We start from the raw sequence: 23705 nt of genomic DNA on the forward strand, positions 1-23705 counted from the left end.
TTGGTGTTAGTGGTCTTCTTGCAAAAGTAGAGTTAATTTTACTCTAAGTAGAGTCACATTCTTTTAATGTAACTCTGAGGTGTAAAATGATAGTAGTTAAAGTCGAGTGTTAAAAATGAGTGTTTCTAGGTCAAATCTGGAGGTGTTACAATGGAAACATTAACTCTTGACCTCTTAACTCTGAACTCCTACAGGGGCTATGACACCAATAGAGTAAATTCACAGACTCCGCCCCCAGCACCATAGGCTCCAGTCGAAGCTGAAGTGAAGCCTTTTCAGAACATTTTGCTCTACATATTTGAGTTGTTTGCCATGCTTGGTAAGTCATTTTTTCAAAGATTGTTTCAATTATTATTATTAGCTTTTACTTCTGTGGCTCTTTGAAGTTGAGACAAAGCTGTGTGAAAGGCATTAGCCATGTTGCTCGGTGATAGCATAATATTCTGTTTTAGCTAGCTGAAAGGTATTGTTTGCGGGCAAATACCACAGCCTTGGAAAAAAGCTTGCATGTGAATTTTCAGTCAAATTTTTGGTCAAATACACCTAAAACAATGTCTAGAATGTGAAATGTTGGTATAATAGTACTTGTAGCCTGAAAATGATCTCCCATAACAAAATGAGCAAACAGCAGTAGCAGATGTCCTGACTGGGTTCTACGTTAGCATTTAGATCCCTCCAGAGTTTTGTGCACACGGTTTAGGTAAAAATGAAAAAGGTTGAGGTTTTACATTTAGTTCAGTATTACCTGTTGCCTGTGTCTTTGTCTTTTGGGAAAATACTTTACACAAGTTGACTCAAAAAGGATTCCTTTTTTTTTTTACTGTGCTGCAATTGATTACTGGATTATTTGTGCCATTAATTAGTGTCAACTAATTTTTATTCAATCTCCACATAGGATATGCTTGTGAAGATGGAATATGGGGAGAGCAGAATCAGAATACTTTATTCATCCCGAGGGAAATTAGGGGTTACAGCAGGCAGCACGCTAATGGCGCATGCGCACTTACAAAGGAACCTTCAGACCAACTTTACACAAACATCACATTGGGCAGACATGTCAGAAGGTAGGCTGATAGGAAAAAACAACGAAAATACACTACATGAGGTAAGAGGTGGAGAAAAAAAACTCCACTCAGACTGAGCTCCTAGTGGGAGAACAGTTTGATAACAGAAAAAACACCTCAGCACAAAAGCACATGACTATCAATACACCATAGAAACACAAGACAAGCAACAGGGGCGGGTAAAGGGTAAGAGAGAGCCGGTGTAGACAGCGCATCCGGTCCTGCAGCATCTGTGCTGGTCCAGTTGACTGCTATCTTCCCCGGTAGGGCACAAGCATCGAAGGCGTTGGAAAGGGAGGGGGGATGAGTGAGTGCTTATCAGTATAAGTGTGTGTGTGTGTCCATAGTTTAGCTGAGACAGTGTCCTTCGGCCTATCAGGCTAAGTAAACAGTCCTCCAGCAATCCAGAAGTGCGTTGCAGTTCCACAAAGTAATGAATGAAGGACATGTATATTGTATTTTGTATTTATTGAAATAAGTGATGAGAATGCTGTTATTTGCATTTACCAGCTCACCTATGTCAGACCTTTTGATAAACAAAATTCTAATGAAAGTGAGAACATGTACACTGTTACATCTTTCAGAAAATGTTTTGAAATTGTGGTGCACAGTTCAGAATAAATGTTTTTCAAAAACCATTGCGTCTTTTTAGTAAATGTTTATTTCCAAGAGAAATTTTTAGAAGTTCAGAACAGTAAAATTCCCACTTTTTAGAATTAATTAGAAGATAACTCTTACGTAGTTAAACTAAAATACTCTTTGAGAGTTAATATATTGTCACGGTTTGCCGGGGCAAGCCGTGTGGAATATTTAGGACCTGGGCCCTATTTCAGGAAGCCGGTTTAGTGGAAAAACTGAGTAAGTATACCCTGAGTTAACGAAAACTCTGGGTTTTCGGTTTCACAAAGCGAGTTCAGCTGAAGCCTGAGTGAGTCACTATGACGACACACGCCGTGAAGCTAACCTGCCCCCTAGCAGGTTTACTTCAACTAACCCTGACTGTCTCCGCCCCTTTGTCGGAAACCTGACTGTAGGAAGTGTCAGACATGGCGTGCTCCTTCCTTGAAGAGCCAGTAGATCGTGAAGCCCAAATTCTCCGCAGAGCTCTCCGCCGGGAGAGAGTGATCAGAGCGCGTTTGGACATTTTATCATTTCCTGATGATTTTCTGTGCAAACGTTACCGTTTCTCAGCACAATCTCTAAGTTATTTGAATAACATCCTCAGGCCTAATATTGCTCATGTGACACATCGCGGACATCCTCTCAGTTCTGTACATATTATTTGTATTGCACTTCGGTTATTTGCAAACGGGAGCTTTCTGTATAATATTGGTGACGCTGAGCACGTTTCCAAGGCTACCGTCTGTCGGGCAGTCAGGAATGTTACAGTTGCACTGAAACGTCTCCTGTACTCGTTTGTGGTGTTCCCCGGTCATAGACCCACAAGATTTATCAAAGAGGGATGCCACAAAATTGCAGGTGTCAGGATGAATGAAACTTAATTCATGATGTGGTGATACTTGAACTACTACTTAAATTTTACATTTATTCTCACGGTTCCCAGGCGTGATTGGCTGTACAGATGGCACTCACATTCCAGTCATTGCTCCTTCAGTAAATGAAGGAGACTATGTGAACAGGAAGTCTTTCCACAGCATTAATGTACAGGTACATAGTTCCCTGTAGCATTTCAAACTAACAAATTATTTCATTATAGTAATGGATGCTAATTTGTGTTCTCTGCACTGTGAAGATCATATATGATGCTGCCAACATTATCACAAATGTGGAAGCCAAGTGGCCAGGCTCTGTCCATGACTCACAAATATTCCGTGAATGTACACTGAGCACAAAATTTGGACATGGTGAGTTGAAAATACTTTAAAATATATAAAGACCAATTGCTTCAGGGACATTTGAACTGAAGTGTATCCTTCTGTCTTAGGAGAGTTCACTGGCTACTTGCTTGGTGATAGGGGGTATCCATGTTTACCCTATTTGCTTACCCCTTACCCTGACCCTGAACCGGGCCCACAGCAGCGATATAATCTGGCTAATTGCAGGACAAGAGCCAGAATTGAAATGACTATCGGAATGCTTAAGGCCCGGTTCCAGTGCCTGCAAAGACTCAGGGTCACCCCAGAAAGGGCATGTGACATTATTGTGGCATGTGTGATTCTTCACAACATTGCCACAATTAGAGGAGAACACTGTCCTTCTGAACCAAACATCAGCAGTGATCCAAACCATGAACATCCTGACCCTCCCACGGACATACAAGATGGAAGCGCAGTCAGAGACACCATATGTCACAATCATTTCCTTTGACCCATCACCTCAACATGTTGAAAGAAGAATAAACAGATTTTTTGTTCAACTGGCTTTATTGGTCGCCTGTGTTTCCTGTACACAAAGTATTAAAAGATGTACACCTCATAAAGTGTCTCTGTTGCTTCCTCCTCTGTAACAGCTGTCAATGTTTCTTCATTATTTTCCTGCAGTAAAGAAATTAACAACATTGCTGTTCTACTGTAAACTCATATAATCTGTGGAGTATTAAGAGTACTCACAACTGCATGTTGGTCTGGCTCAACAGGAGGCTGCACCAGATGCAGTACACCATCACCATCAACTGATAGAATATGAGGTTTATACAGGTCACTTATAACTTACAAGGGACCAAATGGCAATTAACAAACATACCAATCACCTTACACTTCATTGTCATTATGCTCTCAAAGACAACCAAGACTGAGGGAAGGCAAAATCAGTAGGAAAATAACTTCACTACAAAATAATCCATTATGGTAAAGAGTTTATCAGATGAATGAGTGGCACTGCAAAGGTGACTGTGAAGAAAGGATGTATGCACATCATGTATTATTTTGAATTTACCCCTTATGTAGGCACTTGTGTCTTGCGGGGTTATTGACTCAGAGGATGTCCCCGCAGAGATGCCTTCAGCCACAGGGCGCCCACTGTTTTGGCTGAGGGCCAACTGCTCAGCCTCTGTGAGTGGTGGTGGTGGAGGACCCCCACCTGTTTTTCAGGCCTCCGCTTTTTTTCTGTTGGCTATAACGGGTCACATTTGAGCATACAGAGTAAGCAAATATGTACTTGTAATGTGCTCAGATAATTTCAATAAGTGCTTACAGAGGGGAAATTAATGTAGCCTCTAACTGCAATTGATTTACATGGGACAAACAGACCAAGCACTATGGCTCATAATACAATTACACCTTACCTGTTTGGACTATATTTTTATATTTCATTTTTACTTGCTGCCAGGAACGTTTGGGGCCTGTTGGGTTGCACCTGCGCTCACATCACATCACGAAATCAAATGTATAAAATGAAAAATAAAATAACGTGTTAAATGGGTGGAAATCCCTCGATCAATGTTTAAATTAACACTCACACATTGACTCTGTCGGCTTTGTTTTGCCATGCATGCTCTCTTTCTTTTGCAGCTGAGGCTGTGTTACTTTTTTTCCGCAAAATTTGTATGTTATCAGCATATGCTGCCATCAGAATTTCGGCCTCAAGCGCTGTAAAATACATTGACCGCACCTTCTTTCCCTCCGTCTCCATGGTGACTCGCTTATTCTGTGCTCCACTAATCAGGGCTTTATGTATCCTCGTGCGCGCGCTTAACTTGGGGTTAAAGCAACTCCGCGTTGACTGAACTAATTGTTATCAGCCTTTCTGAAACCGAATATTCCGAGTTGGACAGTTCGGGGTTACTCAACCCTGAGTATCGTTTTTCACTCTGAGTTTTCTAAACTTGAAAAGACACAACTTAAATACACTCAGAGAACACAGGGAGATTACACACAGGTGGGGAACACAGCCGGGAGTGATTAACGTGACAAGACTAGGGAGGCAAACTGAAAACACTCACATAAGACGCAGACCTTCACAATAAAACAGGAAACACATACACGCAATGACATAACCCACCAACTTAACACAGACTCAGGGACACAGAACATAGGAACATGAACCATGAAACAGAAGAGTACAAACACCCAAGGCAACCAAAACCACAGAATACTAATAAACTAAACATAAACACGGAGTTTATATTCCTGGAATATTTAAAATACACATCATTGATTTACAGGTTTGTCGTCTGTATAACTCAGTGTATGCTACTCTGATTTGCATTGTGTTTCACGCAAACTCATTCAACCTAAATCATTACACTGCAAATAATAGCGAAATGTAATTTTATGACAGTACATTCTTTGAACACGTTTTGTATACAGCTACATCACTTTGCTTACATCACCTGTGCTCACCTGCAAAACACCGAAACATAACCATGTCAGTTCAACGGGAATGCGCAAGCAGGCCGTCCTTGCACCAAACAACACAGGACCCCCAGCCCCCTCCCCCACCCCTTGCCTGCGTAAACTTTGCTTCTGGGTCTGATACCTAACGCTAAAACATAATAGTTGGATTGCCCGTGAACATAATGTATGTCAAGGATAAGTGAAGATGTAAATAAACACTAACAATATCTATTAGAAATACATTCTTCTGTCTTCGACCATTCTGAGTCACACACAATCAAGCACAGTATGACATGTCAGACCGAGTGTTTCCTAAATCGTGTTAAGAGACAGGGCCGTGCAGAGAGGTTTAAAGGGGTGGGTGCTCAAAGTTAAAAAGGGGCACATTGAACCAGGCTGAATAACAACAACACACATTCATCAAGAATCTAATATGGGAAGGGCAGGGCTGTGTTGATCTGAGACTGTAGACATTAAAAAGTCCACAGGAGAGATGGTAGCTGATTAAACAAGTGTCATGAGATAATAACAAAATGCAAAGATTGGTGACAGCGCTTGGCAACAAAACACTGTGAGAAATAAACTCGGCTCTGCCTGTGAATCACTCTTTGCTTCTCTTCTTCCTTCCATCCCATCATTTCATATATCACTCTCCACTTGCTGTCTATCTGAGAATAAGGCACAACTTGCTATTGCAATAAACTATAATCTAATTATCCACACCTAACAACTCTTGCACTTAATCTATAATAAAATGATGACAGAAAAATGTTATAGCACTGCCTTTAGTAGCATCACACAGCTCCTGCTGTTTCCTCCTCATGTCCTTACCAGGCATGTCTGGACAATGTTATATCATGAGTAATATTTTTTTTTTTTTAAATCCATCTAAATAAAACACACACATGTACGCACACACAGTGACATTTTAGACCTTCTTCAGAATACTGTATATACTTTGGGCATCATGGTGCTGATCCAGAATCCTTACATTATTATTTATTACTAGAGCTACAATAATAAAGCAATGAGGAGGGGGAAGTAATAAATATGAAATAATGTATTGATGATGATTCCATTTGTTTCACTATCCACTCTGTGCAGGGGAAAGCTTATTACATTTTTAAACTGTAGAGATACAATAATTTTGCTGCTGTAAACTCCAAATTTTGTCTTATTTAAAATATAAATCTAATATAATCTGCTTCTTAATGTATGTTCTTTAAAATACAGTGTGTGTTTTTTAATATATTATAATTATAATAATGCATAATTATGTGGACATGCATATTAGATCGTTTTTAGTGAAATATAATCCCTCCAGAAAGGCAGGAAAAGTCCTGTAACTTACTTTAAAACTAAATATGTTCCCTAAAACGGTGACAGAGCTACAGACCCATGACAGCCTTACACAGGTAGCCAGCAGCTATGACCAGCACTACTTGTGCAGTTAATAAAAGGACAGGTAATGTTTGTCGCGCTGTCGCACACACAGCACGCTCGTTTGTTTCAGTTCGTCAGTTGCCACAAGACAACTTACCAACGTGTACGTAATAAGCCAATACTCCTGTGTGCTATACACTATATATTATTGTTGAGGGGCACAGACAGGACTCCACACGCACGCACACATAAAAAAAATTTTTTTATTTTTTTTTTAAAAAGTTGCCTCAACAAAGGGCACTTTGGGCACCCATCAGGAAAGGGGCGGGTGCTCAAGCCCCTCTAGCCCCCCCCCCTCTGCACGTGCCTGTTAAGAGATGATTCTCCCATACAACCTCTTTTTAAAAGAGCCTGCCACCAAAGAAAATTTGCTTCAATGTAAAATTGGCTTTAGTAGACTACATCGAAGGAAAACCAGACAAACAAGTTCAGCCTACAACATGAAGTACCCTAGATCAAAACAGAAAGCACAAAAAAACCACAGAATACAAGTGTCATGCCAAGAACTTTCATGTATTTAAATGGTAGTAAATGTTTGCTTATAGTCTGTCAAACATATCTCATCACAATTCTATAAATACATTTTAAGATGCCAAAAAGGACACTGGATTGTTCATAATGAGGAACACATAGGTACAATGACGAGTCATAAATATACTTGCAAAACGGGCAATTCCTTTATTTTATATATAACCCTTCAATACTCATGAACCCATTAACCGTATGCTATCTACCAACATAAATAAATATTCTGTATGTTTAGACATAAAAAAAGGAAAAAGAAAAAACAGAAATCTCTTTTGTTCCCGATTGTGAGATGAGGGATCTGTCAACAACGATTGCTTAATGTGGTTCACCACCTGCACAGACAGGTAAATGAGTTTTTTTGCCAACCTACAAAACTTTCTACCTGATATTCTGGAGATAATAATTCGACGAGTTACCAGTTAAACGGATGCTTGGAAGTAAACGGAAGCGTCATCTCCAAGATGGAGCTAAACGCTGCAAAGTCAGGAGTCATGAAGCAGGTGAGTCGAACATAAAACACACATGTACACACACACACACACACACACACACACACACACACACACACACACACACACACACACACACACACACACACGAAGATTTGAGCTTGGAGTGTATGTTCGACATGATTTATTAGTGAGTTGTTACAACATAAGTCAAGCCTAATGAGTCAGCGGTAAAATAATCTACTGGACGAGTGGCCTGGGATGGAGTCGAATTCACGTCCTTGATGATCTTTTTGTTTTCCTGTCCCTCCCTGTCTACAATGCTATCACACCAGATGGATTAAATGGAATGAAGGACCTTTACTTTTAACGGTTTTTTCTGTCTTTTTCTCGTTTTTCTTTTTCTTTTTTCTTTTTACTTTCTAAATTGATTCAGCAATATTTTCCTCGGGGATTGGAGTATGTACGGTATGTAAGTTAAAATAAGAATCCTATTATCAGAAGGACTGCATGTAGGGCGCAGCGCTCCCCATGACAAACAGATGGGAACTAGCAGCATTTGGGTAGCTCTCGTCAGCATACGACAATCGTTAACATGTCACACACACACATGTAGACAATATGGTTCAGCCCATTTCAAAGACGATCACTTTTCAAACACCCTGTCGTCACTTGTAAGAAGATTTCATCATCTAAAACATGTATCAAGCTGAATGAAAAACTGAATTTTCACAAACTAACTCCCATGGATGACTTGGGAACTGCATCAAAGTAAAATGCTGCAGTAACAGACAGAGATAAAAGTGTTCACCATCAGATCTGGACTATCTAAAAAATTGAACCCACCAACAGGACAGGAAAGCCAGGTTCCCCTAATAAATCTTCATCTCAGTGGGATCTATTTCAGGTATAGAAATCAGTGCACACCTGAGTGCGGTGTGTTTAAAATTGGAATCTATATTGTCTAGAGCAGCTGCATACTTTAACAACTGCATGTTACAAGTCTTTTATTGTTGCGGAGCTTCTTGGTTTGCATACCATGTTATCAAGCGCTCTGGTTGTGTGCCCCCGCTACCTTGACCCTCTGGTTATAAATGACATATTTTTAGGCGTTATGGGAGGTGGGGCTAATTAGACTATTTAGCCGCATATGTTTGCCTCTCAGACTCAATGGGAGACACATTCTCCTAAAAGGATTACAGATGTACCTGCTTCAGACTCTCGGGTTTGGTAGGATTTCGTACCTTTGCTGAAATAGATATATTTGAGTATTTTAAGGCTGTATAATGATGGTTCTCCACCTGTTCTTTTAGCTTGGCTGATTTTTGGATTCTCTACTGATTGTGGTAAGTGATATTGATTTATTTATTAGTTCTTTTTGAGTTGTGAGGATCCGTGTATAGGGCCACTGGCTTGACACAACTAATAAGGTTCCGACTGCTGGTGCGCTGTTTGTGGAAGCTTTGAGAGAGAGAGAGAGAGAGAGAGAGAGAGAGAGAGAGACCGTGCGTCATAGGTAATAATGCTTGGAGGCAAGGTACTTTTTTCTCCACTTCCCACTGCCAGTATTATAAATAATAATAGCATAAATAATAATAGCATGCATATATAGATAGATAGATAGATAGATAGATAGATAGATAGATAGATAGATAGATAGATAGATAGATAGATAGATAGATATGACGGGCAGAAAAGGGGGGGGGGGGGGTAATAAAGGGATAGCGTAAAAAGAAATGCACAATGTATCACCAACTGCCTCACCGCTATTAACAAACAAGCATGCAACACCTGGAACACAAACAAATCCACAGGTATATAAATCAGCTAACTTCTTGTGGTGTGTGTGTTGTTGTTTTTGGGGGTTTTTTCCCATCTTTTTTCATCTTCTAGTAATTTACTGTGGCGTTGTGGGAAAAAGAATGGGAAAGGTGATAGCATCAGATGCGTGATGTCCGGGCGTGGGCGGCAGACTGATTCATCCATTTGAAGACACCTCGGGGCAGTCTCGTGGGTTCTTCAGGGACGTCAGACTGTAGAATCATATATATATATCTTGTATAGTTAACGAGTGGTATGGGGAATATTATTGGAGCAAAAGGATTTGTTTGTGCTTCCCAAACATTTAGATCTGTGAGGTCAGTTGTGTGTGCGTTATCAACTCGGTGTGTGTTTTGCAAGAATATTTACAGAACTTCATAAATAGTTCAAAAGGTGCATAGGCATCTGCAAATATGAATTAAGAACCTCTCGTGCATGCAGACCTTTAAATGTAAATTCAAACTTGAGGGCGTATTATGAGTAAATGCCCGGGACAAATCTATAAACGCCTCCAGAGATGTTCAAATTCTTCGATTAAATCACTGAAAATAGAGACAACTGTTTTACCGTCAGTCTTTTTTTTTTAACCTGTGGTTCTTTACATTCTTTACCGTAGACAATCAAGATTCCTAATGCTATTCAATTTTAGTCCAAGTTTTTAGTAACTCATCATTTTCAATTTGTGCTTGCTGACAGTTTCTGCCGCAGGAGCAAACGCAGCCTCCAGAAACGACTGTGGGTGAGTCACTGTTTCTTCACTCGCTTTGTGTTCTTTAATTTCTGGCCGCTGATCAAAGGTCAAGCGTTTGGTTATAGACTACAGAGAACTCATTGTATTGATACGGCTCCTCGCAATTTTAGAGTTCGAACAATTGTGTTGATTACAGTCCAGGCAGAGTGGTTATGCGGTTGTGCAGATGATGTTTTTTGCGAGGGCGGCGGCAAAGATGAGTGCAGTGCCGAGGAACTTCTGCAGTAAATTGAATGAAATGGAACAGCGTGTCCCCAGGGGGCTGGGACTGGTGACTGGATCAGATTTCAGTCGACATGTGTGAAGGGAACCTAGGTGATAAGGAAGTGTTGGGCAGGTGTGATGATAAGGAGAGAAAATAAGTTGGTTTTGGATTCTGAACACATTTGACTGCGTGAGAGTGTGTGTGTGTGTGTGGGGGGGGGGACGCGAATACAGATTAAATACATGGTATGCAGAAGCAGACGGTGCAGTCTGAAAGTGAATGGGAGACTTCAAGGTGGTGTCAGGTCAAACTACATGGTGGTCTGCAGGATGATTTAAGAAATCAAGGATATGAAGCAAGAAAAGCAGAGGCAAGGGTCACATGGTGAAACTGGAAACAGAAGAACATAGAGTTCTCGGAGGATAAAGTACATCAAAGTATTTAAAGGGAGAGGTTGTCAAAGAAAAAAGTGTGATATTCAGGGAGATGAATGTCAACAGGCTGTGAGGAGGTTGAGGACACACATGCAGACACATAGATGCGAGAGTGAGGTTTAACAGTAGGCAAGCCGTTTATTAATACCTGAACATAAAAAAAGCAAGAGGCAAAATGGAAACTGAGGTTTAACTAACATAAACTGGGTGAACTAACTCAAAACACTGAACAGCAAACCCGGAGATGGACACAGAAACATGGAGAGAGAGAGGGAGCAAGTTTGTGTGACTAAGGCTAGAGATTGAAATGTACAGTGAGTAAAGAGAGCCTGTTGAGAGGGTGGAGAGTATTCTGAAAAGCTCATGAGACTCAAAAGTGGAAGGATGGAGGAGTGTTGAATCAGGAAGTGCAGGACATGAAAAACACACACCACTGGGTTTTTGAACAGTTTTCACTCAAAGTCTGTCATCACTGTGAGTGCTGCTATAAAGTCAACTAAATAAAGTAAAAGGTATAACATTTATTTTAAAGCATATCCAGGCACTATGCATTACTGACAATGTATGAAAGGTGCTGCGCTGCAGTGGTTTGATCCATATCGTTTCCCTTCGGCAGTGTCATTAGAAGGCATAGCATACATTTTCACTGCTTTGCAGATGATACCCAACTTTGTCTATCCATGAAGCCAGATAACACACACCAATTACTTAAACTGCAGGAATGTCTTGAAGAGATAAAGACATGATTTCTAAATTCAGATAAAACTGACATTATTGTACTTGACCCCAAAAATCTTAGGCTATGTTCACACTGCAGGTGAAAGCGCATCAAATCCGATTTTTTTGACCCTATGCGACTCATATCCGATCATGGTATGACAGTGGCACAAATCCGATACTTTCAAATCCGATCTGGGTCACTTTCGTATGTGATACTGAATCCGATACATATCCGATGTTTCAGAAAGCGACTGCTCTTTGAACGGTCAAGTAGCATTAAATCCGTCTTTTACGTCACTGACACAAGACAGACGCCAATTATCAGCTCCGGAGAAGACATCGCGAACGCTTCCTGGCCATCCGGTGAAACTCCTGGGAAGACAATGTTGGAGAAACGTTAACATTTTATTTGTACTGCATAGTCTGCAGACTCTTACAGAAATCTGCAACTATCCTTTGAAGCACCGCTCCTCTCTAAAACAGCAATAAGGATCATTATTTTGTTATCTACATTATTATGTAGATAACAAAATAACTTAAAGCAAAAATTGGGAAACGTGAAGTCGGAAGTCTTTATATTAAGGGCCATCAGTCAAACAATACTGTTGCTCTGGGTCTAAACAGAGCGCGTTGTGTGTGACGTCTTCTTTTGCGCATGCGGGCCGCTTTGAGCGTTCACACTAGAGCGCGTTTGCGGTCGCATTTTATTTGTAGTGTGAACGAGCAGACAAAAAAATCGGATTTGATCAAAAAATCGGAATTGAGCATCAAGACCTGCAGTGTGAACGTAGCCTTAGAAATATGGTGTCTGCCACAGTGAATAAATGGACTCAAGCGCAGGACTTTGTTGACCCTGAAGATGAACAGTTTATTTACAATGTCACCAGGTGCTATATACAAAGATGCAAGGGGAAAGGGGCTCCAGGGAATCCGGGGAGGGGGAAGGAAACACTCCACACTCCTGTTCGACCACACACGCTACTCGTAAACCACTTGCGCTCATGAACACACTCCAGGGATAAACAGGTCCAGGAAGATCTATATACAAGAGAGCACAGTTTCAAGCTAGGAAAGCACTAGAGACAAGAATAAACAGCAAAGAGCTGGGGCTACACTGACCTGTGTCGTGCAACGATCCAGCAATGACAAATACTGAGCTGTTGTCTTAAGTAGTAGCTGGAATGGAAGTATAACAAGCAGTGGGTGAGTGATTATTTGCAGGTTCGTAGGCCAGAAGCGGGAACTTGCAAGGAGTTCCACCCAGGCAGAGGAGAGAGGAGAGAGAAACAAGAATATTAGAGTGATGCTGAAAAGCTAGTTCATGCATTTATCACTTCTAGGCTTGACTACTGTCATTCATTATTATCAACTTATCTTAACAACTCCCTGAAGTGCTTTCAATTGATCCAGAATGCTGCAGCAAGAGTACTGACAGGGACTAGAGAGAGCATATTTCTCCTATACTGAGTTATTTTCATTGGCTCCCTGTTTGATTCAGAATCTAATTCAGTAGTACCATATCACTCCAGTAGAGAAGACTGTAGGCTTACATGTGGATCCTGGAGTATTTAAAAGTACAGCATTTGAATAAAGTGAGTACACTCCTCACATTTTTGTAAATATTTTGTTATACCTTTTTATGGGACAAGATTGAAGATATGACACTTTGATACAATGTAAAGTAGTCAGTGTACAACTTGTCTAACAGTGTATTTAACAGTGTATATGCCTCTCTAAACAATTTAACACACAGCCATCATTGCCTAAACCACTGGCAACAAAAGTGTGGAGGGTCATCCTTTCGGTGCTCAGACAATACACCACACAGCATCAAATGGCTATTGTCCCAGAAGGAAGCTTCGTCTAAAGATAATGCACAGGAAAGCCCGCAAACAGTTTGTTGAAGACAAGCAGAATAAGGACCTGGATTACTTGTGGTCTGATGAGACCAAGATAACATTATTTGGTTCAGATAGTATCACGGCTGTGTGGTGGCAACTAGGTGAGGGGTACAAAGACAAGAGTGTCTTGCCTGCAGTCAAGCATGGTGGTGGGATGTCATTGTTTGGGGCTGCATGAGTGCTGCTGGCACTGGGGAGCTATAGTTAATTGAGGGAACCATGAATGTCAACATGTACTGTGACATACTGAAGCAGAGCATGATCCCCTCCCTTCAGAAACTGGGCCATAGGACAGTATTCCAACATGATAACAACCCCCAAAACACCTCCAAAAGACCGCTGCCTTGCTAAACGAACTTAGCAAGGTACTTAACTGGCCAAGCATTTCTCTAAAGCTTAAACTCTACTGAGCATCCGTGGGAAGTCCTCAAAGGGAAGATGGAGGATCAAAAGGTCTCTAACATCCACCAGCTCCAGTATGTCATCATGGACAAGTGGCACCCCGTGAAGCTCTAGTGAACTTCATCCCCAACAGAGTTAAGACAGTGTTGGAAAATAATGGTGGCCACACAAAATATTGACACTTCGAGGACAGCTTGGACATTTTCACTTAGGGGTGTATTCACTTTTGTTGCCAGCAGTTTAGACATTAGTGGCTGTATGTTGAGTTATTTTTAGGTGACAGCAAATTTACACTGTTATACAAGCTGTACACTGACTACTTGATATTGTATCAAAGTGCCATATCTTCCATGTTGTCCCATGGAAAGATATATTTGTATATTTACAAAAATGTACTCATTTTTGTGAGATATTGTATAATGGGAGGCAGAGCCTCCAGCTTTCAGGCCCCTCTTCTGTGGAACACGCTTCCAGTTTGGATTCTGTAGACAGACTCCCTCTCTACCTTTAAGACTAAAAGGCAGGGAACTTAACTTTCCTTGACTTTTCCTTAAAACTTTCCTTTTTGAGGAAACATATAGTTAGGGCTGGTTCAGGTGACCCTGAATTCTCCCTTAGGCCATGTCCACACTAACACGTTTTCGTTTGAAAATGCATCCTTTTGCCTCCGTTTTGGTCTTCCGTCCACACAGAGAGTAAAGATTAATATCAGTTTGTACATGCTTCAGATAGCTTTTCTTCAAATTCTTTAATTCTCACTCGCTTTTGCAGCTTTGTACTTTTGTGTTACTCGCAGCAACAACTCCACCTCTTTGTTAGTCCATTTAAAAAATTCGCTGCTTATCCTCAACATTTTGCCGTGACGTTTCAAAGAGCCAGAAAGTAAATAAATGACTGACAGAAGTGAGGTAGGTTGAATCGTCTTGTGTTTCACGCATGTGCAGTACTGGAGCATTAGTGTTTTCGCCTGTTTCAATGTGGATGAATAACTCTGTGAAAACGAATGAAAATGATAGTGTGGAGTGTTTTCAGACTTATACATCATTTTCAAATTTATCCGGGCTAGTGTAGACATAGTCTTAGTTATGTCACAGTAGGTCTAAGCTGATGGGGGAGTCCCATGACGCACGGCGTGTTTATTCTTCACTGATATTTTTCACACACAATATTTGTCTGTACACTACTCTGCATTTAATCAGTGGGAAACTTTTCCTTCCCACTGTCACCAAAGCGCTTACTCACAGGGTGTCATATCATTGTTGGGTTTTCTTTATTTTCTCTTTATTATTGTAGGGTTTTTACCTTACAATGCAAAGTGCCTTGTGGTAAGTTAAGATTGTGATTTGGCGCTATATAAATAAAATTGAATTGAATTGAACTTTTATTTATACTATAGGGAGGGCCATCTTTTCAAGCAGTAGTACAGTAAATTACCTTGTATATTGTATTTTACAATGACAAATAAATGAACCATGAACTTTGAATGGATTAGTAAGGAGGAAGAGAAGACAGCAATGAAGAGGCTGAAGAATGAAAGGCAGTTGGTTCAGATGGCGTACCTGTGGAGGAATGTGAGAAAAATAGAGAGGTATCCTTGTACTAACACTCTGAAAGCAATGTAAGCTTTGAGAGTATTGATGGAGTGACAAGGTGCAACGAGAGGAAATGTGATACTGTATGAAGAAATCAGGAATTCCAGAGAAAGATATGAGGCTGATGAAGAAGATCTATGGAAACAGTGAGACAATGGTGTGTGGTAGGAGTGACAGGTTCATGGTGGAAGTGGGATGAATGTCAGGTGTGATTTGGGACAGAAGAATAGCAGCAAGAGTGAAAGGGAAGGTTTACAAAATGGTAGTGAGACCCACTATGATGTGGTGCCTAGAAAAGGAGACAGTGGCACCTAAAAGAACACAGGAGGTTGACATCCAGGAGGCAGAGTTAATGGAAAATGGTAAATGGACTGATACTTCTATAGTGCCTTTCTACTCAATATGACCACCTAAGGCACTTTCTACTACAAGATGATGGGGTAGTCTGTTTCACATCTTCAAAGAATCAGTTGAGAATACATAAACCTTTTTGTTTTTAATCATTAAGCTTTAAATTGTAAAATGTCCTGTAAGCTATAATGGAAATAACTAAGGATAAACTGCCTTATTAGAAGAGTGAGGAAGATGTATGGTAAAGGGGCATGGGTCAGATTCAAACCTGGGCTCCTAGCCATACATCAAGTGGTCACCTGCTCATCCCAGAGAGCTAAACCAGTACCCATGAGCTTCTACATTTAACCCAGTTGGAAAGATGTGATGGAAGACATACTAAGACAAGTTAATGTAAAAAAAATTCTGAGAAACTTCGACTTTGAGCTGGGATTTTAAGAAGTACCTTCCAGTTTTTGACATTTGGAGTAGAGGGAGGTTTTAAAATGTCCTATATTCAGATAAATTTTATGTCAGCACAGCAAGGGTGGAGGTGTTAAAAATACTATAAACAGCTTATGGGTATGCTCCTGTTGCTACATTTTAGTGTATTTTCATAGTTGTCCAATAGAGGGCATTAGTACAAAGGTTAAAGGGAGTAGTCTCTCTAGGTTTGACGGTGTAAAACAGCAATTTTCTGTATGCACTGTTAAGTCTATGGAATTTACTGTCATTGATAATAGGCTTTGGTTATCTGTGCTTTTCAGAAAAGACTGCAATGGGACAAAGTATGACACACAAGAAGCTGCTTGCTGTGGAAACAAACTTTACCCAGGGGCGAGTCTGTCTTGTTGTGGAAAGGAACCTTACAATCCTGAAAAAGCAACCTGTTGCAAAGTACAAGACGGAAACACTCTCAGAGGTAACGAACTTGAAATCTAGCTAAACTGAAACTGAAATTTTGACTTTGTAACTGGCCAATAAAGAAAAGCACCTGAAGAGCACCTAAATTAAAAATCTTAATAGAAAATAAGTTAAAGAGCACAAAAACTCTTAACCACCTTTCTGGCTTTATGAAGCAGTTGAATTGTACCGCTTTAGACTAAAATTTGTTTTTAATACAGAATTTAATTGACTGAATAAATTGGAAGTTGACTGTATACACCCCCTACTCTGGTAAAAAAAAAAAAAAGTCATGGCAGATACTGTAATAAGAAAATCATTACCCAGTTATGGATAGCTATGTTTGAACTTTTTGGGTGCTTGTTGTTGTTATTGTAAATTAGCATGCTTTTTGTCAGAGCGCAAATGAACAGAAAAAGAACAATAAAGTAATGATGGGAAGTCTGGATTCATTGCACACATCTGTATGTGTTCATCTGCTATCACTAAGTCAGATGTTTCCATTTATTCAGAGGTATTGCAACATTTCTTTTTTTGAACAACTGTGGGCCATTTAACACTTAACATGACACTTTCAGCTGTTACACTGCTTCTAGTGTTTGTGTCTTTATTATACAGCCAATGTTACTCATGGTCTGAGTGAAAAGGTGTCCAACTGCTGTGGGCTGAAGCCCTACAACCCTGTCAATGAAATATGCTGTCAATCAACCATCACTGCAAAACCTGGACTAATGGCTGAATGTTGCGGTAAAGGTGAGCAGACACACTGATGAAAAACATCACATTAAGCATATATTATATAATTAAAAGGCGAAATTCGAAGACAGACAGTGTTACAAACAAAAAACAGGACTTCTTGAGAGTTGTGATTTTCTACTGCAAAATGTACTTATTTTATGTAAGTAAGGAGAAATAGTGGAAACAAAAGAAGATGGATTTGTGGTTCTAGATGTTCATTTGAACATACGGTAATGTTGTGTAGAAGGATCCCTCGTTCTTCAGTAGAACAAATATACAAGTGGAAAAAATATAATCAGCATCGGCAGAATGTTGCAGAGGCTTATCAGCTTAGTTATGGTTGAGGCCAAAGAGTTAAGAATCTCCATGGTATTCTCCACAGAGGCTTTTGCCAAGGACAAGCAATTGTGTTGCGGTGCAAGTGATAATAAGAAGATTCTGGTGAGAAATTCCAGTTTCCACCGGTGCTGCGGGCACAACCAGTATGATAACAGGACTCAGTGCTGCTGTGAGAATGAAGGTGTTCTGGAGGTACAACCGAAGGATTCATCTTGCTGTGACAAGAGCTCCACTACAGGTAACTCATTACTTTGTACATTTACATGTCAACTGTGGGTGACTCATTAGTTTGTACAGCCAAAGGAGTTTGCAAAGAAAAGCGTCTGGACTTCTTTAAGTTACTTGAAGACGTTTCACCTCTCATCCGAGAAGCTTCTTCAGTTCTAAGGTCAAATATTGGAGAGTCCCAGATATAAACATAGTGGGAGTTTCCCCCCACAGAGGGACAAAAGGACCCCCTGATGATCCTCTAATCGCCTGAGCCAAGGTGTGAAACTGGTTGTGGGTCCCAATCAGCCAGAGTTTCGGGTGAGCTCATTGTGAAACCTGGCCCCACCTTATCATGCGAATTCCTGAAATCAGATGGCTCAGGATGTGAGTGGGCGTTAAGTGCGTCTGGGAAGGGAACTCAAAACTGGATTATAGATGGCAGACAGTTGGTGTCGTAAACCCCCGCCTCTGTTCAAAGATGGTCGCTCACAGTGGACATAAATGGCTTCTTTCACTCCTCTTTCAAACCATCTGTCCTCTCTGTCCAAAATGTGAACGTTAGCATCCTCGAAAGAGTGTCCTTTGTCCTTAAGATGCAGATGGACTGCTGAGTCTTGTCCTGCGGAGGTGGCTCTTCTATGTTGTGCCATGCGCTTGTGAAGTGGCTGTTTGGTCTCTCCAATGTAGAGGCCGGTGTATCAGAAAAACTCAGGAGGGTTTTCTCCAAGCATGACATCCCGGTGTATTTCAGACCCAGCAACACGCTCAGACAAAAACTGGTTCACCCGAAAGACAAAACGCCAAAACACAGACTTAACAATGTGGTGTATGCTGTACAGTGCAGCGAGAAATGCCCAGACTTCTACATTGGAGAGACCAAACAGCCACTTCACAAGCGCATTACAGACTAACTAATAAACCTGCCACATTTGTGTGTATTTTTCTCCCTTAATTCAGAACTCTATAAATGGTAAATGGCCTGTATTTATATAGCGCTTTACTAGTCCTTAAGGACCCCAAAGCGCTTTACATATCCAGTCATCCACCCATTCACACACTGGTGATGGCAAGCTACATTGTAGCCACAGCCACCCTGGGGCGCACTGACAGAGGCGAGGCTGCCGGACACTGGCGCCACCGGGCCCTCTGACCACCACCAGTAGGCATGGGGGGAAGTGTCTTGCCCAAGGACACAACGACCGAGACTGTCCAAGCCGGGGCTCGAACGGGCAACCTTCCGATTACAAGGCGAACTCCCAACTCTTGAGCCACAATCGCCCCACAAGCGATACCATATTTTATAAAAGATCTGCCATGTCTACAGTGCTGTTGATCCTCCAATAGTTGTCATATAGCAATCCAATAAAATCCAGACTCATAACTGGAGGTGATGACTTTGGCTACGTTCACACTGCAGGTCTTAATGCTCAATTCCGATTTTTTGATCAAATCCGATTTTTTTGTCTGCTCGTTCACACTACAAATAAAATGCGACAGCAAACGCGCTCTAGTGTGAACGCTCAAAGCGGCCCGCATGCGCAAAAGAAGCTGTCACACACAACGAGCTCTGTTTAGACCCAGAGCAACAGTATTGTTTGACTGATGGCCCTTAATATGCAGACTTCGGACTTCGTTTCCCAATTTTTGCTTTAAGTTATTTTGTTATTTACATAATAATGTAAATAACCTAATAATGATCCTTATTGCTGTTTAAGAGAGGAGCGGTGCTTCAAATGATAGCTGCAGATTTCTGTCAGAATCTGCAGATTATACAGTACAAATAAAATGTTCACATTGTCTTCCCAACAGTTTCACTAACATCTACACTGGATGGCCAGGAAGCGTTCGCGATGTCTTCTCGGGCGCTTCTCTGGCGCTGATAATTGGCTTCAGTCTTGTGTCGGTGACGTAAAAGGCGGATTTAATGCGACTTGACCGTTCAAACAGCAGTCGCTTTCTAAAACATCGGATATGTATCGGATTCAGTACCACATACGAAAGTGACCCAGATCGGATTTGAAAATATCGGATTTGCGCCGTTCACACTGTCATAGCATGATCGGATATGGGTCGCATAGGGTCAAAAAAATCGGATTTGATGCGCTTTCGCCTGCAGTGTGAACGTAGCCTTTGTCATTTCCTCTACAGCTTTCCATAGTTGCCTCAACAAACCAAAGCAACTATAGTGTCAGATAGCTGTTGTTTTTTTTTACAAACGTCCACAGAATATTGTTTAAACTGAACTAGAGCTAATCATAAGATAATCATTTTACAGTGAAAAGCAGTATTGCAGGATATACTGTACGAGAAACACATAAACACAAAGCTAAACATGAATTAACTATGACTGAAGTATAAGTCTTACAGTTTTTAGTATCTGATTCGTTTTCACAGGAGTGCATAATGTAGGAATTCTGCATTGTGGTCCGAATGATAATAAGAAGAGTCTGGTGAAGAATTCCACTTTCCACCAGTGCTGCGGTCACAACCAGTATGACAACAGGACTCAGTGCTGCTGTGTGAATGAAGGTGTTCTGGAGGTACAACCGAAGGATTCATCTTGCTGTGACAAGAGCTCCACTACAGGTAACTCATTACTTTGTACACTTACATGCAAGCTGTGTGTGACGAATCCAATAAAAACAGTTGCACTTGTTGTCATATTGTACATATGAGTCTTAAGGCACATCAGACTTTGGTGAGAAATGTATTTGATTGAGTAAACATCATAGAATTAAATACTAATTAATAAACTTGCCTTTAAAAAAGATCTGCCATGTCTACAGTGTTGTTGCTCCTCCAATAGTTGTCTTACAGCAATCCAATAAAATCCAGACTCATTACTGGAGGTGATGACTTTGTTGTTGCCTCTACAGCTTTCCACAATTGCTTCAACAAACCCAACCAACTATGCTGTCAGTTAGCTGTTTTTCTCAAACCTCCACATAATATTATTTAAAATGAGAGAGCTAATCATAAGATAATCATTTTACTGTGAAAAGCAGCATTGCAATTATTATTTTTACGGTTTTCTCGTACAGTATAAGCTAAACATGAATTAGCTATGACTGAAGTATAAGTCTTACAGTTTTTAGTATCTGATTTTTTTTCACAGGAGTGCATAATGTAGGAATTCTGCATTGTGGTCCGAATGATAATAAGAAGAGTCTGGTGAGAAATTCCACTTTCCACCGGTGCTGCGGTCACCACCAGTATGACAACAGGACTCAGTGCTGCTGTGAGAATGAAGGTGTTCTGGAGGTACAACCGAAGCATTCATCTTGCTGTGACAAGAGCTCCACTACAGGTAACTCATTACTTTGTACATTTACATGTCAACTGTGGGTAACTCATTACTTCATACACTTACATGTCAACTGTGGGTAACTCATTACTTCGTACACTTACATGTCAACTGTGGGTAACTCATTACTTCGTACACTTACATGTCAACTGTGGGTAACTCATTACTTCGTACACTTACATGCCAGCTGTGTGTGACGAATCCAGTAACAACAGTTCCATTTTTTTTTCATATTGTACATATGAGTCTTAATGCACATCAGACTGTGGTGAGAAATGTATTTGATTGAGTAAACATCCTAGAATTACAGACTAACTAATAAACCTGCCACATTTGTGTGTATTTTTCTCCCTTAATTCAAAACTCTGTACAAGCGATACCATATTTTATAAAAGATCTGCCATGTCTACAGTGCTGTTGATCCTCCAATAGTTGTCATATAGCAATCCAATAAAATCCAGACTCATAACTGGAGGTGATGACTTTGTCATTTCCTCTACAGCTTTCCATAGTTGCCTCAACAAACCAAAGCAACTATAGTGTCAGATAGCTGTTTTGTTTTGTTTTGTTTTTTACAAATTTCCACAGAATATTGTTTAAACTGAACTAGAGCTAATCATAAGATAATCATTTTACAGTGAAAAGCAGTATTGCAGGATATACTGTACGAGAAACACATAAACACAAAGCTAAACATGAATTAACTATGACTGAAGTATAAGTCTTACAGTTTTTAGTATCTGATTCGTTTTCACAGGAGTGCATAATGTAGGAATTCTGCATTGTGGTCCGAATGATAATAAGAAGAGTCTGGTGAAGAATTCCACTTTCCACCAGTGCTGCGGTCACCACCAGTATGACAACAGGACTCAGTGCTGCTGTGAGAATGAAGGTGTTCTGGAGGTACAACCGAAGCATTCATCTTGCTGTGACAAGAGCTCCACTACAGGTAACTCATTACTTTGTACACTTACATGTCAACTGTGGGTGACTCATTACTTCGTACACTTACATGTCAGCTGTGTGTGACGAATCCAATAACAACAGATTTATTTTTTATTTCATATTGTACATGTAGGTTTCCTTCGAATGGAGCCTTAGCTTGACGCTCCGCTTAGTCCCTCTTTCCATATCCAAAAAAAAAACAAAAAAACAAAAAACAGTCCTTGATAGTTTTTTCAATATTTACTTCAAAAGTCCAAACAGGTACACAGCAACAGAATTCCAAATTACGAAAACTTATAAAGCTCAATTCAAAATGGATGAAGAGAGATTGCGAGGTCAAAATACCATGTGGCTCCACTCTCCTCTCGCCCAACTTCCTGTTTTTTCTGCACTATCAAAATAAAAGCATACATTTCAAATTAAACTGCATGTAGGCTTCTACATTACCGGCCCCTAATTGTTATCAATGTCTTTGAAACAATTACTCCAAAATCTTTAACTTAAATGAAAAGGTCTATGGCTACATTACTTAACTGAACTTCAACTATCTTAAAGAAATCTTCTTTCACTTTCCTCCCCTCAGAGGAAACTAGTTCTTGACTTTCGAAGAGTGCATCAATTATCTTCAGCTTCTTGCAAAAGGCACAGCTTTGTAACTGGTCGGCCAAGCTCATTGGTCTTGGTCTTTACTTTCACCTGACGCACCAGACCTTTCTGGTCTGGAAAGGTCTCTACGATTCTTCCTGGTGGCCATGAATTTCTGGGTGCTGTGTCATCTACGATCAGCACAACATCACCAACATGGAAATTTCTCTTAGGTGTAGTTCATCGTTGACGCTCTTGGAGCTGCATGAGGTATTCCTTGCACCAGCGTTTCCAAAAAATGTCTGCAAGATATTGGATTTGTCTCCACCTGCGATTTACATACTGGGCATCCTTGTTGAAGATTCCTGGGGGTAATTCTGGCTTAACCTTCAGCAACAGGAGATGGTTGGGTGTTAAAGCCTCCAGGTCATTGGGATCTGAAGATTCCTTTGTAATAGGCCTGCTGTTCATAATAGCCTCAGCTTCACACAGCAAGGTGTGGAGACCTTCTTCATCCAACAGTTGTTCTTTTACTGTGATGTTCAAAATTTTTCTCACTGAGCGGATGAGTCTCTCCCAGCTTCCTCCATGGTGAGATCCTGCTGGTGGATTAAAATGCCATTGGATCCCCCTTTGCTGCAATGATTTTATGATCATACTGGAGTTCCATTCTTTAATTGCTTTCTTTAACTCACTGTTAGCTGATCGGAAGTTGGTTCCATTATCTGAGTACATCTCTTTAACTT

The 23705-nt window shown here is 40.6% G+C and overlaps 1 protein-coding gene and 1 long non-coding RNA gene across 2 annotated transcripts in view; both read left to right on the plus strand.

Moving 5' to 3' along the window:
- Nucleotides 1–2597: 2597 nt before the first annotated feature.
- Nucleotides 2598–3504, plus strand: LOC145420025 (uncharacterized). The gene is made up of 3 exons (XR_013901303.1): nt 2598–2732; nt 2818–2929; nt 3010–3504. It is a non-coding gene; the product is annotated as an uncharacterized LOC145420025 (long non-coding RNA).
- Nucleotides 3505–7455: 3951 nt separating this feature from the next.
- LOC113035712 (uncharacterized) overlaps nt 7456–23705 on the plus strand; it is a 29976-nt gene continuing 13726 nt past the window's right edge. Inside the window, exons 1-9 of the mRNA XM_080289214.1 lie at nt 7456–7830; nt 9093–9125; nt 10297–10339; nt 16703–16857; nt 17457–17591; nt 17959–18153; nt 20520–20711; nt 21241–21432; nt 22187–22378. Coding sequence (XP_080145340.1) covers nt 7758–7830; nt 9093–9125; nt 10297–10339; nt 16703–16857; nt 17457–17591; nt 17959–18153; nt 20520–20711; nt 21241–21432; nt 22187–22378 — 1210 coding nt within the window. The 5' untranslated portion in view covers nt 7456–7757. The remainder of the gene's footprint in view (nt 7831–9092; nt 9126–10296; nt 10340–16702; nt 16858–17456; nt 17592–17958; nt 18154–20519; nt 20712–21240; nt 21433–22186; nt 22379–23705) is intronic.

The sequence above is a fragment of the Astatotilapia calliptera genome, chromosome 14 (assembly GCF_964374335.1).
Source record: "Astatotilapia calliptera chromosome 14, fAstCal68.1, whole genome shotgun sequence".
NCBI classification, from domain to species: domain Eukaryota; kingdom Metazoa; phylum Chordata; class Actinopteri; order Cichliformes; family Cichlidae; genus Astatotilapia; species Astatotilapia calliptera.